Source organism: Thalassophryne amazonica, chromosome 7 (genome assembly GCF_902500255.1).
Source record: "Thalassophryne amazonica chromosome 7, fThaAma1.1, whole genome shotgun sequence".
Taxonomy (NCBI): domain Eukaryota; kingdom Metazoa; phylum Chordata; class Actinopteri; order Batrachoidiformes; family Batrachoididae; genus Thalassophryne; species Thalassophryne amazonica.
In genome coordinates, this window is record NC_047109.1 from 89,742,037 (window position 1) to 89,759,374 (window position 17,338).

Here is a 17,338-nt window from a genome sequence, read left to right on the forward strand (position 1 = left end):
GATAACTTTTAAACCGATAAACAAAGTAAACAAAGCTGAAGAGCGACAAGCATTTTTAAAATTTAAAATCAGTTCAGCACCCACCTGTTAAAAGTTTTGTAACAGACGCACAGTTATAACTTCTGCAAACAGAAGAGAACTGCTTGTATGAAAAGCGTCTCAATCCTCTGCAGACAAAGGAGAAACGGCCAAAAAAAACAAAAAACATTTCCTTTAACACCATACCGATATACTGGCAATATCACCTAAGTCATCCAGAGGCATATATTTTTAACTTATGGTTCAAACAAACTAACAAACTAATTTTGGACAAGTTATTTAAAATTACTGTCATGTCTGAAGTTTTATAAAGTGAAAATATCAGATATATGTTTTAGTTTTAAAGTAATGTGCTAATTTTTAAGGTTTTGTGACCACATGCTGTGCCCCGCAGTGCATTATGGGTACAATGATGTAATCTCAGTACGTCACGACAGGACAAATGCATTTCAGACACTCTGTTCGGGCTCCACGGACAACAGCATTAAACTCTAGTGCCTAAAACTCTCTTGAATATATTCTCTGCGTTTATAGACATTGGTTTTGTATTTGCGTTTGTTAAGATCCACACATTTTAAATGTAGCAGACAGAGATTATCTGGAATTTTGTTTTCAAGGCCTCTACTGCCATCTACTGGCCAGTAGTGTTCATGGCAGTATCCGCCCTAAGTACTAAGCGTCAGAACCAGTAGATGGCAGTGTTCTATTTATTTTTGACCCCGGTTATATCAGATGATTGTCAAATCAACTTTTTGGCTTTGCAAATGGCTTTTTTTTTTTTTTACAAATGATGTTTAAAAACAAAACAACAGCAAAATAATAACAACAATAATAATAATAATAATAACATTACAAGCCAGCTCTGCAGTGTTTGCACAGGCACAGTGCAAGCGTTTGGATGCTTGTAGCTTTTCAGCAGCAGGAAACCCTCACGACGGCCGACCACAATAATATATCAAACAGGTTTGATTCTCATTCGACCATACGATCGGCAATCAGGAGGTGGTCGTCAGATGTTGACCGCAGCTTGATACTCCACGTACACTACACGATGCAGGACGCACGATTAACCTGAAACTCGGTCCAAAAAATTCCTGCATGAAAAATCATCTCGCACAATGTAAAGCACGTTTTACAACATCATAAAACGTGCGCACATTCTCTCCACATGCAAAACATTTTGCAATGACACTTGCAGGGCTCTGTAAAAATGCCTGTTTTTACAAACAAAAAATGGAATATTTTACAAAAGCACATTTATCTTTAAACACCAACACACGACAGACGTCACATTAACGTGTTGGTTTACATAATGAATGACTGAACCAAACAGTGTTTAGCAGAAGCACTTTTACCCAGAATCCTTTGCGATCTGTGTGTTTGTTACAAAACCTAGAATTAGTGCATTATTCAACATTAAAAGATATATGTTATATTTTAACTTTGTACAAATGACAGAATTGACATTAATGGAGTTATTCTATCGGTATTAATGTTATTTATAAATCAAAACCATAACTCAGCAGGACTTTATTTTTCAAGACCTCCGCCTGACCGGAGCATTGTAATTGATAGAGAGCTGGCCTTATGGCTGCTCTCGGGGTGCCTCTGTGCTGGGAGCGCTGTAGTAAACAAGAGCTTCCAGCAGGTGCAGAATGTTGAAAGAAAAAAGTGTGGTCTCATTGTTTGGGTCTGTTGTTACTTTTAATATTACTAGAAGCTATTAAATTTGTTTTACTAGTAGTTGTAAATGTGCCAGAGATAATATTGGAATTTATCTGTTATCGATAACTGTTATCTGTAACTTCCGATACATTTTTGGGTGGTTTATTGTTTTATCTTTATCGAAGATAACTTTTCAGTTATCTGATTATCTGTTATCGAAGTAAATTTTTTGGTTATCTGTGCCCACCACTGCCGATACATCACATGAAAACCCTCTATAAAGAATGTAGTCCACCTGTGTGCACCTTCCTCCACTCTTATGTTACCCTGTGCTCCTCCCTTTTATTAAAGTAGGTATTCACCACAGTCATTTCCATCCTTTTTGCAAAATCAACTACCATCTGTCCTTCTCCATTCCTGTCCTTGATACCATATCTACCCATTATTTCCTCATCACCTCTGTTCCCTTCACCAACATGTTGTTGCTGCTTCCCACTCAGAATTTTAAAAATAATCTATAATGTATTAATACATTATAATGATAATTATGATAAACATGTCATATAATTCTTACCGCTTGCTCGTTGCGCATCCCCACGTATTTAATCCCCGCCGCCTGCGCAGCCGTGGCAACTTCAATGACCGGAACCCCAACTATCCCAAACATGTAGTCCACTTTCTGCGGGGTCACAAACACCGACGTAACACACTCCACTGCAACAAACTCCAGCATGACGAAATGATGTCTGAAAGTTTTATTTTGTTGAACGTACCTGAGTCTTAAGAGACTCAGCAATCAGCTGTGCTCCCATTACTTCGTCCATAACTGTGCAGAGACAAACTTTGACCGCTTAGCCGCTGCAGAAGTTACAAAGTTAACGTTTACAAGGCGTCATTTTGCACTTTAAAAACTTCCGGGTTGAGAACCAATCACTGCTGACGGTGTCTTCTCCGTTTTCTCATTGGTCCATCATTTGTTTTTAATATTACTTTGTAATTATTTATATATTATTAGCATCCTAACAGTGTGGTATGAGGTAATTTTCTGTTCACAAGAGTCCACATCTTCAAAAAACCAAATTTTCTACAAACCCTGCACTAAATAAAATTAAATGTATTTTAATAAAATTAACATGCACATTCGTGAAACGTCTGGCAGGTGGCAGTGTTCAGCTCATGTGCGTTGTGCCGTTTGTTAGTCAACAAATTTTGAAACAATGCTGCGAGTGAAAATTCGTAATTTGTAGTCGAAACAAAACGTTTTTGCATCTCCCCCCAGTCTGACATTCTATCAATTCTTAAATTTAGTTTTTACTTTGCTTACTTCACGTTAAGGCTAGCACCGCCTCCAGCAGGTGACAGACATGTCAGTATTACACAGGGGAAAACCTGTACCAGATCCATCAAACAACTTATAGGTAACCATCATATACTTACTTCATCATCCTTATATGTTCTTTTAATGTGACGAATTACAAGATAGCATTTGTTGTTTTTAAATTATTTACACAACCCGACTGGGATCAGCGCTGCAATTTAAAGTTGCACTGTGCAGAATTTAGTGTCACCTATTTGTGAGGTTGGAGATTGCACAGTGCCATCACTGTTCCATGATTTTGTTTCCATTTCACATTTTGGTTTCTTTGGTGACAGGTACTCATGCTCTCTTGTGATAAGCAACACACAGTATCCTCAATTTCAGACATGAATGTACTGAAAATTATTCCTGTAGTAGCGACCACTCATTCCTCTTTTTGAATTTGGTCTTCTGTTCGTGCTGCAAGATACAAAAGACAGAGTATGCATGTCCACCATGAGGGTGCCCACTCCCATGTACATCTAAGCGTACAAAAACATAAGATTAACTGTTGCAAGTAATTACACACTAATTAACATGATTATGAATGATATATTCCATTTTTGCTAATAAACACCCCCAAATCTTATTTTAAAAGTTCTCCACTGTAGCACAACTAACAGTTTGAGAATATACCAAACACTAAAAAGCAAAAAGCTGTCATGTGCGCAAGGGGATTAGCTTTACATTTTAAACTCTATTCTCAAAACAATTGCATCATGTGTCATGCAGTCAACAATTAATGACAGAACTATTCTAGGAAACACTCAGGTTCATTATTAAATAACATTTCTTTATTACTCATAAAATATACAGCAATCTCAGGTACTCAAAGAATTCACTGGTGCACTGAATTCACAGTCAGTATCTATATACATGCTAGTTTCATCTCTTGTGGAAAAGAAAAAATCTTCTCCATTCAAATGAAGCTAGTAGAATGTATTGTACATATTTCCAGTAAAAATTATTTTTCAACAGAATGGAGAATTTTGAATGATGCAGACTTGAATTTTTTTGTTGTTGTGACATCAAAGCAAGCAAAACCTGTCACACTGTCTATAAGAGCAAAAAATATTCAAACAGAAGAAAAATCAAACAGCCCAATCGCTGGTTTACAGTGTTTCACCTTATGAAACTGAGCCGCACACCTCAGTAGGCACAAACTGAAGACATAAATAAAACCGAAAGTACACAAATAATTTATTTTTTTAAAGGCTAAAGCACAATAGTCAATGTACAAAGGCAAAGTTGATCAACCTAAAAGTAATCTGATGCATGTTTTTTTTTTAATATTCATGTCAGTCAGTTCAGATTTTTAATTTTTTTTATATAGAAAGGAAGAAAAAAATTTTTAAGACATGAACAAGGGCATATTAAAATTCTGATTAAAAATAAACATGTTGCCCTCACAGATTTGAAGGACAAGTGCATTCTGATAAAAGTAGTGGTCAAATACCAACATACTGTAACATAAGTGAAGAAAAAAAAAAGTGCCTCTACCAATTTAACACCCCCTGAAAATGTATATTTTTATTTATTTGATTTTAATTTGTAAAACAGAACTGGGTTAAAATTATTTCATCTGTTTTTTGGTCCCTGTTTAGCGCCACGTGAAGTGTTAACACGCCTCTTCAGCACGTTATTGCCGTAATACGGTCGCCGTCCACCAAACAAATCCACTCTTTAGCAATCGACAAGTCACTGTACTGGTAGAGCAGCAGTCACTGAGGTCCAGTATCACCGGGAAGAATACCTGGAGCTGGATGAGGTCGGGATGACTGTGGGCCAGCCTGCTGCACCTCCTCCCTCTCTTGCTCTCTGGGGGAAAGGGAGGGTGGGGTCACTCTTAAGGCTCCTGTGGGGGCTTGTCTCACCTTCTGGCCTCCCAAGCTCACGGTGGGTGATTGATAAGACACAATGTGTGTTTATGCATTTCGCGCTTGGTACCATCTCTCAGTACGTCTCTGAGTCAGAGTCGTTGAGCTCCTCGTCTTTGTAGAAACCATCGTGATGGCTGATGTTGTTGAAGCTGCAGTAGGAGCTGTGCTCGCCGCGCGGCATGGGCAGGCTGTCGAAGGTGACGCTCTTAGAGGGGCTGGTGGTGTAGTGGTTAATGGCACTGAAAGGGAGGGAAGGTGCAGGGGTGCAAGGAGACACAGGCATCATGGTGGCCAGGATGAGCGCTAGGCAGTCTGCCACATCTTTGTTGGGGGCACAAGCCAAGGCGGGGGTGTAACCTAAAACAACACCACCACCACAGCATTTGATACACAAAATTTATTTACAGTTACAATCAAAGATCTGGGAATAAGTGAAGTGCGCAAAGCATCTGCGCATGCGTGGGTCAAATGGAGCAAAAAAATTCCAGCTACCAAACTCACACAGCTACCACTGAATTTCGCATATGGTAGCGTTTGAGGACTGTTAAAGTTAAGGTTTACAGGGATTGTTTCAAAGGCTTTAAGCCTTAAGCAACGCATACAATAATGACTGGTGCGCACTGTGCTGTTTTCAAATGCTCGAACGGAATTTATAGGCTTGAAAGTTGGCTGAAAACACACGACTGCAAGCTCCACCAAGGCCATCCAAAGACAGAAAGAAGAAGAAATGTGGTCGTAAACCTCTGTTCATTCTACACAATTTCCCCACAGAAAAGAAAGATCCAGACGGACGTAAAAGATGGACTAAAATTGTAAGTTTCTTGCACACATTTATTTTGTCAATGTCCTGAAACTGTGCAGAATTAATGTGGTTGATGACGCCGTTTTCGTGCATCGGCTTATGACTAATGTCGCGCCATGAATGACGTCGCGTGTAATATTGTAATACTGACATGTTCTATAAACAAACTGCATGCATGCACATATCATTGTATGTCTGTCAAATTAACAAAACAAACGTGACACCAAAGAGGTTATACGAGGTCTATTAGAAAAGTATCCGACATTTTTTTCAAAAACCATATGGATTTGAATCACGTGTGATTGCGTCAGACAAGCTTGAACCCTCGTGTGCATGCGTGAGTTTTTCCACGCCTGTCGGTTGCGTCATTCGCCTGTGAGCAGGCTTTGAGTGAGGAGTGGTCCACTCCCTTGGCGGATTTTCATTGTCAGGAAATGGCGGAATTATTTGGGCTTTTTTTCCATCAGAATTTTTTCAGAAACTGTTAAGAGACTGGCAGCTGGAAACCATTCGAAAAATTTATCTGGCTTTCGGTGAAAATTTTACGGGCTTCACAGATAATAAGGACTGTTACTACAGCTTTAAGGACGGCTTTAAGGACGCTCGGCGCGCCGCGCTCCGTGCCGCCATTGAGAGCCACAAACCACTGGATCATTTCTAAACGGATGGCTCTGTGGAGCCGGACCGTCGTGTGCACTTTCTCTGGTTATCACAAGAGCTGGACATCAACCATTTTCCGGCAGATTTCACTTTTAACAAGAGATTTTGTCATGGAAAGCCGAGTGGAGGCTTTGCGCGTCATGACCGATTTGCTGATGGAGCAAGACAAAGGAACACCTCCGTTTTGGTCTCACAGGACGGCTTTGAGATGGCGTTCAGACAGCTGTCGGTGGTTTTTCCATCGAGTGATTATCCGAGAAATTGTGGATGTGCCTGGACATGCCAGAACATGTCCCATGAGGCTTCATCACGGCGTTGCTTTGCGCCATGCGGCACAGCTGCGTTTCACAAAATCCCCGCCCACCAAAGTTACCAAACTGATTCATTACTTTAAAAGAAAGTGTAACAAATATTCATAATGATATTGTATCCAATAAAATAAGCCGCCTTGCCCTGAAGAGCTATTAAACTAACATCAGATCAGGTTTGTGAGGGACAGATTTAAAATTATCTATCGATACTGCTCTTCGTGGCTCAGGCTTGGTACTACATGTACTTGGGCTCAGTTGTAATAGATGCAATTAGGGAATAAAGTCAAAAGTAATGCAGGTCAGATAGTAATCCGAATAACCCAATTTGGGAGGAACTTGCCAGGTCACCCTCTCAGATTCTTCTGAAAAAAAATTCAGAGGTGCTCCTATACAATAGATATGTAAAAACCCAAAATATTAGGTCTGTATCTCAAATAGTGTTGAAGCCACAGCCCCCAAGGCTCTCGGTGCACTTTCCAGCATGAATGTATCCAACTGTATAGAATGCACAGCTTTGAAAGTCAGTCTTTCTATAGAATTAGAAAAACTTGTCAGATTTTGTATATCTTGTGCCTTTTTCCCCCTCACAAGGTTCTGAAAATGGTTGACAATTAAAAACGCAAGAAAAGTATACTGCATTTAGGGCTTATTACTCAAAAAGTATGACCTTCATCTGGTCCTTTGGTACGCCAACATTTTTGTGTCCTTTATAGCCCTGGATGAGTCTCATGAACAAAATACTATCACTTTTCTACAATCACCACATAACTCAGTGTCCCAAAACAAATCAATACAATACAGTTATGATGGACCCCAATCCTACAGCTCCTGCAATACACTGTGCCATGGGAGTTAATAAAATATTAGAGAGGTGGTGTTAAGTCAGAGCAGACATTAAAGCTGTAAGGCCTCTGGGTGTTTTAAGATTTAAGTAAAAAATAATGATTTTCTTTGGCACCACAATAATTTTATTCCTTAGCTTTTAAATATGGGATTCATAATATGATATTGCCAATATTATCAAAATTCTCACTGTCTGGAAACAGTTTAGAATTTCTCCCCCGGAAGGGGAGAAATTCAAGCAATCAGATGTCATGATCTACATTTTGTAGCGATGTCAGATCACATGGGGGCTTCCACTCTGAAGTAATTTACAAGACATTTTACAGATGTTAGCGTGCATACCCCGGGAACGTGCAATCAAGCAAGAGTCAGGTCACAAGTAATCTCAAAACAAAAGTTTGCAACATATTACAAAAACAAACCTCCATTATAATGCTTGGATTTCAGTAGAAACTAAATTTTGTCAGTTTTGTGAAATTTAAAAGGGCATACAGCTTTAAGTGTCATTAGAGTGAAACCAATAATTTTTTAAATAAATCAGTTTGTTTTTTTGTTTTTTAAAGGGCCGAACTGGTGCCACTTCACATTATGTTTTTGAATTTTAGTTACTACTACTTCTAGCATTCTGCAATAAAGTGCAACACTGATGATGCACACATACCATTTTCATCAACTGCAAGTACACTGGCTCCCTTTGCAAGCAATTCTTGCACAACCACAGTCAGACCATTTCTTGCTGCCACATGTAGAGGCCTTGAAGGAAAAATAAAACAGATGCACAGATATATGTATTAAAAATAACATATTTAGTACATTACTGCATCAGTTTCATTCCATGATACAGATGTAGTAGGTTACAAGAAGACTCATGTAACACAGGCCATACATACGTCTGTAAGGCAGCATTCGTGGCATTGATGAGGTTTCTGTCTGTAATCTTCTCTAATATCAACAAGGCACTGGTTTCATGTCCCTGAAAGGAAATAACTGCTGAATGATTCATATTAAGACAACCGTGTGGTGTAGAATTGTAATAATGTAGATCTCATTTCAAGACACTGGCATACCTGCAGGAGAATAAAAGAAGCGTGCCACCATGTGGTAATACTGACCTTACTGCAGGCAAGATGAAGAGCTGTGTTTTTTACTGCATCCTGTAGAGTGAGATCTGCTTTTGCGCTGCTCACCAGCAGTTCTGACAGAGATTGCGACAAAGACAGGAAACACAACTTTATTTTAATTCACCATTGCATTAATCAGCGTGTCCTGCTGTGATGTTTTATATTAAGACGACAGAAACAGACGCAATCATACCAACGGCATTGGTCTGGCCATTTTCAGCGGCCATCATGAGAGGCGTTTTCCCTGCAGCATCGACGCTGTTGACCTGAGCGTTGTGGCTCAGCAGCAGCTGGAGACACTCTACATGATCAGTGAAGGCTGCTGCGTGTAGGGGGGTCCTGCATAAATAACACCAACAAAGCTCATTTTCTATCAGGTAAACTTGATTAAATCAATCTCAAACACAAAACAAGTACATGCTTTAAAACCGGGTTTTTACTGAACATAAAAATACTGGAAATGACATCACAAAACTTGACTGCTGTACTGTGGTTTGTGTGTGTACCTATTTTTACTGTCTGTAGCACTGACTATTGCTGAGCCGAGAGTGTCTATCAGCATTTCAGCAGCACTTTCATTGTCATGGATGCTAAAGAAGAGAGAGAACATTAATTTCAGCTAGTACAGGTTATGTGTTCATGTGCAATGACTGAAATAGAAGGTAGCAGGCGGTCCTACACGGCACAGTGGAGGGGGCTGAAAGAATTGCCTTCACTTTTGTGAAAAACCTCATGTTCCAGCAGAACCTCCACACATGTATCATGACCTGCAGGAAAGAAAACAATCACCATCAGCCTCACTGTTGAAGTGTTGAGTTCTAATGTCACATTTACGTCCAATCATCCTTTGAAAATTTTGATGCGTTGACATTTTATATTAAATTTCATTCACTACTAAAACGCCCTAAGCAACGGCAGGCACAAGATCCACAATAATTATTGCAAAAGCTGTTACACGTGATCCAAGTGTCTAATGTGCACTTTCATATATGCTCATTCGGGTCATCTTTCTCTGTACCATTATAGCAGGCCCAATGCAGTGGTGTGTAGCCTTGGTTGTCTGTTAAAACGGGAAGGGTCTCCAATGCTTGGGCAGAATGCAGCAAACCTCCCAGTACCCCGATGTGTCCACACGCTGCTGCCAGGTGGATTGGAGTGCGCCCTTTACAGTCCCGCACCAGAAAATTGGCACTGTGCTGAAGCAAGGCCTCCACGCATTCCTCGTGGCCCGTCACTGCCTGAAGCCAAACAGAAAGTGATTGCACTAGTGCAAAATGTCACTTCACATCTCTTAAATACACTGAAAATTTATTCAGGCAGTCCTGATTCAATTTGAGCCCATGCTTATGCTGTGGCGACCCCAAGTGGAAAAACAAGGGAGAAGCCAAAGGGACTTGCTTTACCTTTACTTTAGTTACTATAGGCTGTGTTTTCCAAAAGTTTTCTTTTGCACATAAATTTGCAAGGGTTCAAAATATACAACTCAAGTTTCTATTTAATAACTTTTCCAAACAATGCAAACGAAAGTGCTTTTAGTGACAGTTAATTTTCCAGTTATTTGTCTCATAAAATGTTTTCTTTGACGGCAGCTGCTGGTTCTCCATCTTGAAAACTACAGTGTATATAAAAAAACTTGCATTTAAAAAGTCCTGTGGTGTGGTTCAGTTAAAATAAAACAAACAACAACATTAACATTCACAACATTTAGACTATTGTGCTACCATGTTATACTATCCATAGTGGGTATATTTTGGTACTGAAAGCTGTGCAACAGCTCCTAGCCCTTCTGTACGTGGTAGAACAATGAGATGTCCTTACTCCTCTGTGCAGAGCCGTCCTTCCCCACTTGTCTTTGGCTTCTACACTGGCTCCTTTATTAAGCAGAGAGTATACGCACTCTGTGTGTCCGCTAAGGATTGCCAGCATCAGCGGGGTTCTGCACAACAGCACACAGCGTCAGTAATTACTATAAAACTGAACCGAGAACCCCATCTCCTTTGGAATATAGTAAACCAATTATACTTACTGGCCGTTCCCGTCTTGAATATCTACAGCACTTTGAAGATCAGCATTTCCAATTAGCAAACGCAAACATTCTGAATGACCATTGGTAGCTGCAGTGAAAGAATTATCAATTAGAATTAGAGCGATAAAATATCAGAATATGCAGGCAAATCCGCCGTTTAACTACAAGGTCAATACCAGCTGCGTGGATGGGCGTTCGCTTCAAAGTGAAGTCTTTGACCAAAATGGATGCGCCTTGGTTAATAAGGACATCCACACACTCCACATGGCCCTTAAATGCGGCCAGGTCTAAGGGTGTGCGCCCTTGGCTGTTCCTCACATCCAGATCCAGCAGAGACTGTACCAGAACCTCCATGGCTTGGTGATGACCATGGTATGCCTGAAAGATTAATTCACCATGAATATGTTAACATCAAGGATATGACAACTTTATTTATCCCTCAAGGGTGAACTGCAAGACTAGCCCTTCACAAAGCACAGAACACAAAAAAACAACACAGAAAGAACGACATGCATATGGTTGTGGTTTAAAGAATGAGGAGACAGAAACTGAAATCTGACAACAAAATACACAAAACATTACTCACAGCAAGGTGCAAGGGGCTGACGGGGGCTCTGACATCCGAGTCATTCAGAATGTCTGTTCCTGAGGTTTCCATTAGCTAAACAGAATCAAAATGCTTGAAGCTCATGATGACAGCTAAACGTTTGTAGAATGTACACATGAAAACCCGAAACAAACTAGAAAAGAAATATATATATATATATATATATATATATATATATAAAAAAAAAGACACCCACCACATCTAGAGGTGTCTCACTTGCAATCTGTAAAGGAATGTGGCAGAAGTGTCAACGCATCAGACATTTTTAGAATAAAGCTTGTTAATGGACCACAGAGATGCTAACTGTCATGATCTCGGGAAGTTCTCACCAGTTCTAGACAGAGGCGATGTCCGTACGCAGAGGCATAGTGCACAGCATTGTAGCCCTGATTGTCACGGATTCCTGGATTAGCATCATTTCGCAGTAAGTATTCCAGGGACCTGGTCAAGGACACAAAGTCATTGGAACATTTGCCACCAAGCCCACAAGTGCCACTCAGCATAATTAATCATGTAACAGAGCTTTTATACCCCTCAAATATTTTCTCTCACCTAAAGAAACTGAATGATGTAAGTGCTACTTACTTTCCATCTGTGTCAGAGGCAGCGGCGTAGTGGAGAGGAGTGCAGCCCCGCTCATCTAAGTCATTGACACTGGCCCCAGAGCCCACCAGAGCAAACAGGCACTGGTAGTTACAGTTGGCGGCAGCGTAATGCAGCGGTGTTCTGGAAGACGAGGCATAACAGTGTCAAACCTGACTGTGGAACTAGGAGGGCACCAGTCCTGCTCAAACATTAACACACCTTCCAAAGCTGTCCTTCCTATTAAAGTCTGCACCAGTGTTCAGGAGAAGATTGAGGCATTCCAGGTTTCTGAGACATTTGCAAGAAGTCAAAATGATTGCTGTTAGAATATTCTTAATCTTTTGGTTCATGCTCTGTATGTGCAGCACTTGCAGCTAATTGTTGAATACAATATTCAACAGTCCTACAGTTGATACTCACCCTCCGGCAGCTGCAGCATGTAGGCAGGTCCTTCCAAAGTCATCAGGAGTATCAATATCAAAGCCTGTCATTATAGAGGATTAGAAGCTTCAGCATTATAATTCCCTGCACTATTACTTACAAATGAGAAACTCAGCAGCATTTTGGGTATGTATGTATGCATGTATGGATAAACATTCACCTGAAGACAAGAGCTTTCGGCAACAGTCGGAGAATCCACTGAGAGCTGCCAAATGCAGTGGGAACATGCCGTGTACCCCTCGTCTGAAACAAAAACACAATCATATTGATTTAACAGCAACATCTGATTATTTACCAGCCTACTCACTGGTCGTAAAAACAAATTAGGAACATCCTACTGACAAATACAGAATCCTCCAGAAGTTAAAAACTTGCTGTGAAAGGACTAACAGCCTCACTTACTTAGCTGTGTCAGCTCTGTTGGTGATGAGGGTGTTGATTAGCAGCTCATGTCCATATCGAGCTGCAATGTGCAGTGGTGTGTTTCCATTCTTGTCCTCACAGTCAATCTCAGCACCTACAGAAAAACAAAGCCATGACTGATTTTTCAATGGGGCGTACTGAATGTTACAGACTAAAGTGAGAAACCAAAGTCAATTAGAGCTTTTTTTTTTTTTTGCAGGACCTCACCATTCTCAATAATTGCTTGAGACCTAGAAAATCTCCCGTGAATGGCAGTCATGTGCAGGGGAGTCTTACCATCTTTACTCTGGATTGAAACAGAAATAAGGTGCTTTATTAAGATTATGTTTACAAAATGATACATTCTGATAATTCACACACATTGTTAACTAGTAATTTTTAAACAATGACATTTTTACCTCTCAACGAAAACTCTTATACTGCGTTTACACATAACGACAAGTCAGGAATGCCACAAAGTATACAATCTTGGCCGCTGACCACAAATGTGATGATTTGAGGCAGAGGCGTCAGGTGTCCTCAGAAACTGCTGCAACCTGTTACCACGCATTACGATTAATGGCACGTGTTACTGGGGAATTATTGGGAACCATTACGCACGGTCAAGAATAATGTTCCGCGGAGTTACGTTCTGTCACATTGTGAATGACGCGAATTGTCTCCACACACACACACACCCTACCATCAGCTGCTGAACAATTCAGATTGCTCCAGTTTGCTCCTCAAAATCTAGATTAATCCACAGCAGAAGAACTTTGTGACTGCATGCTTAGTTGGGCTCTGTGCCATGGAGTGGCGCAGAGAGGAGGAGGAGACAGAGCCAGATGTGTGGCTCCACGCGGCTCTCGTCTCGCTCGTTTTCCCAAACATCAGGCACAGCAGCAGCAGGTGGAACACCTGCAGGAGCACGCTGAGGAGCATTGGAACGAGACTTTTAGCCGACTTGGCATCACTGTCCTTCTTCAGCATACTGCAGCAATGAAATTAAATGCAGTGCAACAGGGTTTAAATTGTGCGCACGTCAGAGAAGAATGCTGTCACGCTCTATTAAGGATCACCACTAATCAAGACGGATCAACACGCTCAGTTGAAACCTCCACAACATGAGGCGAAATGAGGGTGGTGCGTGACATTCGTGGAAGATTTTTTGACAGCCAAAAACATGCTCCACGAAAATCACGAATATCACACACTAACACACACTATTAAGAACCTATTCAGATGTGTTAAGTTACGTTAAGAAGGTCAGGAATGTGCCAAGAATGACGCAAATATGACATTCGTAACACGTCCTGTCTACGTGTAAACGCACCATTAGATTTGTAATTAATGTAAATAAAGTCCAAGACATATTCAGTGGCAGCTTCACCATCAGAGAGCCTCGTCCACAACTACCACAAAAGACTCCAAGCTGTCACTGATGTTAAAGGGGCAATACACAGTATTAAGAACAGGAGTATATAAACTTTGGATCAGGGTCATTCTGGGTACTTTTCTTGTCATTTTGATTTAAAAAGAGGAAACAGTTGTTTGACAATAAATGGCTTCACCCAACCACTAACCATGCGTGAAAAAAAGTTTTGTATTGTCATGCATATTCTCTTAAAAATGGCCAAAAAAGCAAAAAATCTGCCAGGGTATGTACACTTTTGAGAACAACTGTATTTAGGTTGTAGCAGGAACAAGCAAGAATAAGCATATACTTTTGACCTTTGATTTTTTGATCTTGGCTTTCCATGCCTTTTGCCCCTCCCTTTCTTCACATCATTTCATATTATCACACAGAAGATAATTTCTGTACATATTAAGTTTCTTTGTATGGGTGGATTACTTTGGGTACTATTGACATCTGGTGAAAATGTCACATCAATAGCACCTTTAGAAATATATTTCCTGAGAAAAATGGTGATGTGTTAAATACTTATTTTACCTGCTGTATGTGGCAGGTTGGAGGGCGTGGCATCACAGTGGTGGCTCCACATCAGTGATGGACAATGGAACTGTCCAACTGCCAAACCCTAGTTTTATTATTTGCACTTTCGTGACTTATCTAATTGCTAACTGAAAAGCAGACATGGCCTGAAAAAGGGTGCCTATTACATAGTAAATGTGAGTGGCATTGACCTGGTTTTTACCTTGATGTTAACGTCTGCACCATTACACACAAGGAGCTCCAGACAGAGTGCTCCATTCCGTGAGGCGGCTGTGAAATGCAGCGGTGCAAAGCCCTTCTCGTTCACCTGGTTGACATTGGCCCCACATTCTATGAGCTCATTCACCACCACATCCTGTCCATTGTAGCAGGCAACATGCAAGGGTGTGTTGCCATACGCATTGGGCTCATTGATCTGGATGGCAACAGAAACAGCAAGTATTTATTTTATTTCCATCACTTCCTAGAACTTGTCTGAGAATGGCTGAATCAGAACACAGGATTCAGCAGTGTTAAGAGTGTAATGACATGGAACGCACATCTACTCCCAGGTCCAGCAGGTATTTGACAACGTTGATCATTCCGCTGGACGCTGCTGCATGTAGGGGTGCATAAGATTTCTTGTCTTTGCAAGCCACCTCAGCTCCATGAGATGCAAGAAGCTTGACCACTTCTATGTGCCCTGAACGTAACAGAAAGCAAAAACAACATAAAGCGCAAATGTTTAAGGCCCGGCTAATAGTAGTTTTTCCCACTACCATACAGCATGTTGGCCTATACCTGCTAACTGTACTGTTTTTTTTAAATTAAGTTTTTTCATGCACTGGAAGCTTTTAAAATTAATAAAAAGCAGAGTAAAGTTGCCTTTCAAATCATAGAGTAGAAATTAATTTTACTACTTGCGGAACTGGACTCGGTCTCACCACATGTAAATTCTGTCACTGTCTGTGAAAACACAGGGTTATGTTGCTGTCGATTATGTGAGCATCCTGCCTGTTATTTTGCTGTTGTAAAACACTGTTACTATGAATTTTTCTTCTAGTTGAGCACTGTGGATGAAGAGGCTGTAAAAGGATCATAGCTAGTGAGACGAAGAGGCTGTAAAAGGATCATAGCTAGTGAGACGTACCATGCAGAGGATCATCACACATCCCAAAGCACTGTCCCTACCTTTACTGACTCAGGAAATGGAGCACTGAGATGGTTTAAGTGCCAGTGCCATTGAAGGCTTAATGGATTGAACTGTCTTCTAACCATGATGGCTGGATCTTTGTCACCTGGTTGATTCTTGGTCATTATGACCACAGGACTGGACATTTACCTACCCGTCTAGTTCATTCAATTGTGTCTGTTTTGCGTGTTTGACAAATCTTTGCTATACCTGTTATAGCTGCTATACCTTGCCTATTTGACTTTTTGTTATTGGTAGTATGGCCAAAGCAGATGGCCATTGCTCTGAGTCTGGTCTGCTTGAGGTGTATTCCTACAGTTTGAAAAATTACATGTCAGAGAGAGTTTCTGTCCTTATCACTTTTTACGTTACCTAGCTCACAGGGTAGGTAACGTTAGACCCTCTCCTTGTGAGGTGCTTTATGTTGTGATTTGGTGTGATACAAATAAACTGAACAGACAGAGGCTCTCTTAGAGTTACATTAAAAATTAACAGTGTGATATAAAATCCACATTTGACTTATTACCCATGTAGGCTGCCCAGTGGATTGCACGGCGGTCTTTCTTGTCAAAGGCATTGATGTTGGCTCCTCTAGAAAGAAGGAGCCTCACCATCTGACAACAGCAACACAAGAGAAAGAGAAATCAATATTGATGCATCATGTGAGTGATAAAAATATATATGACTAGGGGATTGCTGAACATTATTTAATCTTGAATTATGTAAAAAAAAAAAAAAAAACTACATGAGAAAGAGATCACCTAATGAAGTTTAATGATTAATCAGCAAGCAAGGAATAAACTGCGGGTCATTTGCATGACATGACGTGACTGGCCAATCAACAATGGCATCTATTATTTTAAAATAAAAGATAAAAGTTAACATTTTATGGCCCACAGCAGCACCCCACAGTCACGTAGAAGAAAGAACGACTACTTATTTGTGCAACTGTCTTTATCTCAGCACTGCACCTAAAGGTCAAAAAATTAGTTGAGGCTGGGGAAGACAGAAGGTTAAGGCCATTAATGTAACTATGTGTAAAGCTGCTGTGACTGAGATAACAGCCTGTGTGTTTGTCAATCTCTGACCAGGAATGTAGTAGCATGTAAAGCTGATGTGACACACATAACAGACTTAGGAACCATCCATGTTGCTAGAGTGGAGGTAAGGAAAAATCAGGGGACCCTTGTGATTGGCTTTGCCTCCCTTCAAAAATTACCTCTAAGTGACCGCTGAAAGCGGCATGGTGCAGTGCTGTTCGGCCTGCTCTATCAGACACATTCACATTGCTAAGCAGAGGGACGAGGGCTTCGGCACAACGGACCGCCTTATTGGCCGCAGCGATGTGAAGCGGTGTCTGCCAGTTTTTGTCTCGGGCATTTACATCTGCAGAGTGCTTCAGCAACACCTGCACAGCTTCCTGCAAAAATGCATGTCTTCTCAGTACAAGTTGCACAGTCTTGACAATTTTTAC

At 40.7% G+C, this 17,338-nt stretch overlaps 2 protein-coding genes across 2 annotated transcripts in view; both read right to left on the bottom strand.

Annotated features, from left to right (window-relative positions):
* hacl1 (2-hydroxyacyl-CoA lyase 1) overlaps nt 1–2,603 on the bottom strand; it is a 34,386-nt gene extending 31,783 nt beyond the window's left edge. The window contains exons 1-2 of the mRNA XM_034175013.1: nt 2,478–2,603; nt 2,279–2,383 (exon numbers count right to left, since the gene is read on the bottom strand). Coding sequence (XP_034030904.1) covers nt 2,279–2,383; nt 2,478–2,528 — 156 coding nt within the window. The 5' untranslated portion in view covers nt 2,529–2,603. The remainder of the gene's footprint in view (nt 1–2,278; nt 2,384–2,477) is intronic.
* A 1,230-nt stretch (nt 2,604–3,833) lies between these two features.
* ankrd28b (ankyrin repeat domain 28b) overlaps nt 3,834–17,338 on the bottom strand; it is a 42,913-nt gene continuing 29,408 nt past the window's right edge. The window contains exons 5-28 of the mRNA XM_034175014.1: nt 17,084–17,284; nt 16,391–16,478; nt 15,233–15,375; nt 14,896–15,108; nt 12,968–13,046; nt 12,740–12,854; nt 12,498–12,580; nt 12,317–12,380; nt 12,116–12,184; nt 11,897–12,037; nt 11,641–11,752; nt 11,508–11,534; nt 11,291–11,365; nt 10,881–11,082; nt 10,705–10,792; nt 10,497–10,614; nt 9,697–9,916; nt 9,358–9,445; nt 9,185–9,268; nt 8,872–9,017; nt 8,670–8,752; nt 8,448–8,530; nt 8,219–8,310; nt 3,834–5,298 (exon numbers count right to left, since the gene is read on the bottom strand). Of these exons, the coding sequence (XP_034030905.1) occupies nt 5,015–5,298; nt 8,219–8,310; nt 8,448–8,530; nt 8,670–8,752; nt 8,872–9,017; nt 9,185–9,268; nt 9,358–9,445; nt 9,697–9,916; nt 10,497–10,614; nt 10,705–10,792; nt 10,881–11,082; nt 11,291–11,365; nt 11,508–11,534; nt 11,641–11,752; nt 11,897–12,037; nt 12,116–12,184; nt 12,317–12,380; nt 12,498–12,580; nt 12,740–12,854; nt 12,968–13,046; nt 14,896–15,108; nt 15,233–15,375; nt 16,391–16,478; nt 17,084–17,284 (2,898 nt within the window). The 3' untranslated portion in view covers nt 3,834–5,014. The remainder of the gene's footprint in view (nt 5,299–8,218; nt 8,311–8,447; nt 8,531–8,669; nt 8,753–8,871; nt 9,018–9,184; nt 9,269–9,357; nt 9,446–9,696; nt 9,917–10,496; nt 10,615–10,704; nt 10,793–10,880; nt 11,083–11,290; nt 11,366–11,507; nt 11,535–11,640; nt 11,753–11,896; nt 12,038–12,115; nt 12,185–12,316; nt 12,381–12,497; nt 12,581–12,739; nt 12,855–12,967; nt 13,047–14,895; nt 15,109–15,232; nt 15,376–16,390; nt 16,479–17,083; nt 17,285–17,338) is intronic.